General features: G+C 51.6%; 1 protein-coding gene across 1 annotated transcript; it reads left to right on the forward strand.

Annotated features, from left to right (window-relative positions):
- Positions 1 to 489: 489 nt before the first annotated feature.
- LOC111532466 (WD repeat-containing protein 13-like) lies at positions 490 to 1,481 on the forward strand (the record flags this gene model as incomplete). Its single annotated transcript, XM_023199585.1, has 2 exons — positions 490 to 683; positions 1,142 to 1,481. Coding segments are annotated over 2 exons (379 nt in total), but the record flags the coding sequence as incomplete, so codon positions are not given.
- Between the last annotated feature and the right edge of the window lie 5,150 nt (positions 1,482 to 6,631).

Consider the following 6,631-nt stretch of genomic DNA (forward strand, 5'->3'; position numbering starts at 1 on the left):
CCAGGCAATGCCTTGTGGCAACCCCCCGGTCACCTGTGGGGACTGTGGTTTATTCTAAGGGCTGTGTAGTTTTCCACAGTGTGGGCATACCATAGTGTGTTTATTTCCTCTCTTTGTGCTTTTCTTAACACCAGGATCTTTTAGAGAACCTTAGAAAGAAAAGCTAGTGAATGAAACTGCAGAGGCTGCCATTTATACCAACAGAGATGATTTCTGAACCATCAGTAACTCACACATCGGCCCCTATTTATAGTTTATGCAGTCATCTCAGAATTGGGTTTCATAAGCTGGGTGTGGTGTGTGCCTATAGGTAGTCCCAGCTACTCGGGAGGCTGAGGCGGGAGGATCACTTGAGCCTGGGAGGTTGAGGCTGCAGTGAGCCATGATCGCACCACTATACTCCAGCCTGGGTGACAGAGTGAGATCCTGTCTCAAAAACTAAAACAAAAAAAATGGGTTTCATGCACCTTGAAAAGAACTTAGGCACAGGGGTGGGGACATAGGCCCACAACTTGTCTCCCTGCTGGGGCTGTGTTTTGACCCGCTCTGTCGTCCTCCTCTCAGGGTGGTAGACAACGAGGGGACCCTGCAGCTGAAGAGAAGCTTCCCCATCGAGCAGAGCTCACATCCTGTGCGCAGCATCTTCTGTCCCCTCATGTCCTTCCGCCAGGGGGCCTGCGTGGGTGAGTCCTGTAGGGACAGGGGATCTGGGTGACTGGGGAGGGGCAGGAGCCAGGGCTGGTGCCAACCTGGCTCAGACATCATGACACTCTGATGCCCTGACTTCCTGGGCCTCGTGACCACTCCTGCCCCAACAGCGTCACTCTGGGACTCACAGCCCCAAACAGCTCAGAGAACTCACAGTTTGCACTTGGTCTCAGCCAAAAGGCCGAGAAGTGATGAAAACTCACACTTTGAACGCACTTCCCCCCAAACAGCCCAGAGACCTCGCACTCTGCACACAGTACCGACACAGCCAGGCGACCCCCCATCTAGGGATGGGGCCCCCTCAAACCTCCCCAAGCCATGCCAGGACCTCACACCTCGGACATACACCCTTTAACACCTCAGACACCTCAGGGACTTCCCACCACGGGCACCCCAGGCGCCTCCCGATGGCCTCTCCCTCTCACCCCGACAGTGACGGGCAGTGAGGACATGTGCGTGCACTTCTTTGATGTGGAGCGGGCGGCCAAGGCTGCCGTCAACAAGCTGCAGGGCCACAGTGCACCTGTGCTTGATGTCAGCTTCAACTGCGACGAGAGCCTACTGGCCTCCAGTGACGCCAGCGGCATGGTCATCGTCTGGAGGCGGGAGCAGAAGTAGGGTCCTGTCAGCCCTGCTGCTGTCCTCCATCCCACCCCTCTTACTCCAGCCTCGTGTTGTAAATAAAGTTTCGGTGGTCATGCTGAGGACCAGCTCCCAACTCTGCCGGGGACGGGCAGGGCAGCGGGCAGCTCCAGGAACACGGTGGAACGGGGTTCACTGACTCATTCGTGCATTCATGCATCGACGGATTCATTCATTCCACAAGCATTGATTGAATGTCTGCTGGGTCACAGGCACCGTCTTAACTGTTTTACACACTCATGCATTCGATAGACATTACTGAGCCCCGACCGTGTGCCAGGAACTGTTCTGGGCACTGGGGATACTGCTCTGACCTAAACTGACAGAAATGTCCACCCTCATTGGGCTTGCATCATAATGGAGACAGTAGACAAAAATACGGAACAGGCCAGCTAATGATGAGTGGTGTGAAGAAAATAAAGCAAGGATGGGAGACAGAGCTGCAGAAGTTGGGGGAGTGGCCTCTTTATGGTGACAGCATCAGGGAAGATGATCCTGACAGGGTGACTTTTTTGTTTTTGGTCACTCTGTCACCCAGGTTGGAATGCAGTGGCGTGACCATAGCTCACTGCAGCCTCAATCTCCGGGACTCAAGTGGCCCTCACTTAAGCCTCCCAAGTAGCTGGGACTATGGGTGTGTGCCACCACATCCGGGTACTTTTTGTATTTTCAGTAGAGACGGGATCTCACCATGTTGCCCAGGCTGGTCTCGAACTCCTGGGCTCAAGCAATCCACTCGCCTCAGCCTCCCAAAGTGCTGGGATTACAGGTGTGAACCACCACACCTGGCTCAGGGTGACATGTAAATAAAGACCTGAATGAAGTGAGTGGGAGTCATAGTGTAGGGGGAGAACATTCTAGGCAGAGAGAAAGCCAGCCTAAAGGTACTGAGGCTGGAGCGCTCCAGAAGGATCATTGTGTATGCCAGAGTCTTGCTGGACCAGAGTGTGACAGTAGATGAGGTCAGACAGGCCAGATGCTTCGTGGGCCACAGTGAGGACTTTGGCTTTTTTTCTGAGTGGGGGTGACCAGAAGGTCTCAAACAGAGGAGGGACATGATCTGACTTGGTCATAGAGGCTCCCTCCGGTTGCTGAAGTTCCCTTCAGCAAATGGAATGCAAATTGGGGGTGGGTGTAGAAGTAGGGGACCCAGCAGGAGACCCCTCTGAGCACAGTGATGGGGACTTGCACCAGGGTAGTGACAGTGGAGGAGGTGGCAGGGAACATTGGGTTGGACCCCCAGGGGATTCACCATGTTAGGCTGCAGGACTCTGCTGCCTCCTCAGGGGGCGATATTCCCAGACTCCTCCACACAGCAGCCCTTGCCTGGGCTCCACCCCTCTCTGTGCATCGTGTTGTTTCTTGAAAGCAGGGAGCAGACGTGTTGGGTCCTGGAGCCCCAAGCTGGTGCAGGAGCAACTGGAAGTTAAGGCTGACCTGGGGCCTCCTGCTGTGTGGCGGAATCTCCATCCCTCAGACCACCCTTGTCTCCTCCCAGCCCCATTCAGGGTGCAAATTCCAGCCCTGGAACAGCTCAGAGACCAAAAAGTGATGTTAAGTATTTGAGGGGAGCTCCGAGAGAGGAGAAAAAGGTTTGAGTATTGATGGGGGTAAATAACCAAAATCGCTTATCAGTGGCCTCTGTCACCAGAAAATGTCAAAGTTACCTGAAGTGGCAAAGAGGCTCTTGCTCCGTCCACTCCCTTCCTCCTCAGCTCCATTTGTTGCCACATATGCATTGACTGGAACTGCGACTGACATCTTGAGACCTTAGGGTCAGTCCACAGCTTGGTAGAGACTCCAGCTTGGTCCAGTGTTGCTGAGCTGCTGAACTCGCACCAACAGTCTTGTTGGAGGGAAATAATCTCCCGTTTGTTCAGTCCAGTTATTTGACAGTGTGGTTACTTGCACCCCAAGCATTTCTATCTGGCACTTCCATCTAATAGACCTCAGGGTACATGGTGGTGAGATAGGGACATCAGTGAGCTGGATTGTTCCCGTGGTAAAGGTCATGTATGTGTGTGTGTGTCATGGTCCCCAATACCAGCCCCAGGCCCAGTGATTTGCTAGGAGGACTCCCAAGACTCAGTATGTGGTTGTATTCATGGCTATGATTGATTTATTACAACAAAAATATATAGAGCAAAATCAACAAAAAGAAATGGTGTGCAGGACCAACTCCCAGAGAGACCCAGGCACAAGTTTCCAGGGCTCCTCTCTCATTGGAGTCACAGAAGATGTGCTCGGTTCACAGTAATGGGTTGTGACAATACATGCGAAATGTTGCCAACTGAGGAAGCTCAATTAGAGACTCAGCACCCAGAAGTTTTTTGTTGTTGTTGTTGTTGTTTTGTTTTGTTTTGGGGGGAGGGTGTCTTGCTCTGATGCCCAGGCTGGAATGCAATGGCGTGATCTCGGCTCACTGCAGCCTCCACCTCCTGGGTTCAAGCGATCCTCGGGCCTCAGCTTCCTGAATAGCTGGGACTACAGGCGCACACCGGCAAGCCCGGCTCATTTTTGTATTTTTAGTAGGGATGGAGTTTCACCATGTTGGCCAGGCTGGTCTTGAACTCCTGACCTCAAGTGATCCTCCCACCTCAGCCTCCCAAACTGCTGGGATTACAGGCGTGAGCGCCTGGCTGGTATCAAGTTTTTACTGGGGTATGGTCACACAGGCACCCCCTGCCTGGCACCTACCCAAATCCCAGACTCCCAAAAGGAAAGCAGGGGCTCAGCATAAACCACCTTTTTTTATTATTATTATTGAGACAGAGTCTCGCTCTGTCACCAGGCTGGAGTGCAGTGGCACGATCTCGGCTTACTGCAACTTCCGCCTCCTGAGTTCAAGCAATTCTGCCTCAGCTTCCTGAGTAGCTGGGACTACAAGCGCGTGCCACCATACCCAGCTAACTTTTGTATTTTTAGTAGAGATGGGGTTTCACCATATTGGCCAGGCTGGTCTCCATCTCTTGACCTTGTGATCCACCCACCTCGACCTCCCAAAATACTGGGATTACAGGCGTGAGCCACTGCTCCCGGCCCACTTTTTTATACAAACAGCTTAGGTAGAGTAAGCCATTCTTTTTTATTTTTATTTTTTTTCTTTTTTTGAGACAGGGTCTCACTTTGTTGCCCAGGCTGGAGTGTAGTGGCTCAAACACGGTTCGCTGCAGCCTCAACCTCCCAGGCTCAAGCGGTCCTGCTGCTTCAGCCTCCAAAGTAGCTGGGACCACAGACATGCACCACCACAACCCCAGCTGATTTTTGTAGAGATGGGTTTCGCCATGTTGCCCAGGCTGGTCTTGAACTCCTGGGCTCAAGTGATCCTCCCACTTTGGCCTCCCAAAGTGCTGGGATTACAGGTGTGAGCCACCATGCCTGGCCAGAGTGAGCCATTCTTATCTCTTAGGGAATGATGGGAACCCTCCTGGAATCTATGTTCCTAGACACCAGTCAAGGGCCAGCCTTGAAGCAGGCCTTTGCAAGGATCGCAGTTGAGGCCCGCTCTGTTACTGTTTTTCTGCACAGTGTGCAACACCACACAGATGCCCAGTTTCCACCAAGGTCTATGGATGGCAAGATAATTTTGAGGAACCTCCTTTTTTGCTAACATTTTTCTTCTTTTGTTTACACTCTTCACATTCTCTATTGAGTCTAGATTCAAGATGATTGATCATGAATATTGTTGTGCATGATTTTGGGGGTCTCCTCCTTGTGAAATTTTGAGGTGGCAGATTTGACATTCTACTTTTAAAAACTCATCTTGGTGGTACTTTTCTTGACTCACCACCTAAGGGGGATTAGATAATGCAGAAAGAATAAAAATAGTGTTATCAGTCGCATTTGGGCCTCAGTTAACTTGTCCAGCATCACTGGTTTCACATCAGATCTGAAGCTCTGTCAACCATTCCACTATCAGTGCCACTCTGGTCTTGCCTCAAAATCGAGGCTTTGATTAATTGTTCCCTGCCCTTTGTCTGACTTTGAACCTGTGTGTTTGTCAACTACTTCACCATCAAGAGCCTCTCTGGGCCGGGCGCGGTGGCTCATACCTGTAATCCCAGCACTTTAGGAGGCCAAGGCGGGCAGATCACGAGGTCAGGAGATCGAGACCATCCTGGCTGACACGGTGAAACCCCGTCTCTACTAAAAATACAAAAAAATTAGCTGGGCGTGGTGGCGGGAGCCTGTAGTCCCAGCTACTCAGGAGGCTGAGGTAGGAGAATCGCTTGAACCCGGGAGGCGGAGGTTGCAGTGAGCCGAGATCGCGCCACTCCACTCCAGCCTGGGCGACAGAGGGAGACTCCGTGTCAAAAACAAAAAACAAAAAAAATGGCTGGGCGCAGTGGCTCACGCCTGTAATCCCAGCACTTTGGGAGGCCGAGGTGGTGGATCACGAGGTCAGGATATCGAGACCATCCTGCCCAACATGGTGAAACCCCGTCTCTACTAAAAATGCAAAAATTAGCTGGATGTGGTGGCGTGTGTCTGTAATCCCAGCTACTCAGGAGGCTGAGGCATGAGAATAGCTTGAACCCAACAGGCGGAGGTTGCAGTGAGCCAGGATCGCGCCACTACACTCCAGTCTGGTGACAGAGCGAGACTCGTCAAAAAAAAAAAAAAAAAGCCTCTCTGGTCTCAGAATGAAGCTGGGCCTTTGTTAACTATTACCCCACTGGTGTACCACTGGTCGAATCTCAAACCAGGGCTACTGTATAATATTTCACTAGCAATTGACTTCTGATCTGACCTTGAACTGAACTTGGGCTTCTATTAACTACTGTATTTTGTGATCAGTGCCCTTTTGCTCCATTCCAGCCTCGAGGACCCTCAGTCCTGACCTTGCATCTGGGCCTCTGTTAATTATTTCACCACTAATGCCCTTATGGTGTCAATTCCAATCTGCACTTCTGTATTAACGGTTGTACCACTGGTTGGGCACAGTGTCTCACGCCTGTAATCCTAACACTTTGGGTGGCCGAGGCAGGCGGGTCACCTGAGGTCGGGAGTTTGAGACCAGCATGACCAACATGGAGAAGCACTGTCTCTACTAAAAATACAAAATTAGCCGGGAGTGGTGGTGCACGTCTGTAATCTCAGCTACTCAAGAGGCTGAGGCAGGAGAATTGCTTGAATCCAAGAGGCAGAGGTTGCGGTGAGCCAAGATCGTGCCATTGCACCCCAGCCCTGGGCAACGAGAGCAAAACTCCGTCTCAAACCCCAAACGACAACAACAACAACAAAACAGTTGTACCATGAATGCCCATGGAGTCTATACTTA

The sequence above is a fragment of the Piliocolobus tephrosceles genome, unplaced genomic scaffold (genome assembly GCF_002776525.5).
Source record: "Piliocolobus tephrosceles isolate RC106 unplaced genomic scaffold, ASM277652v3 unscaffolded_14063, whole genome shotgun sequence".
Taxonomy (NCBI): domain Eukaryota; kingdom Metazoa; phylum Chordata; class Mammalia; order Primates; family Cercopithecidae; genus Piliocolobus; species Piliocolobus tephrosceles.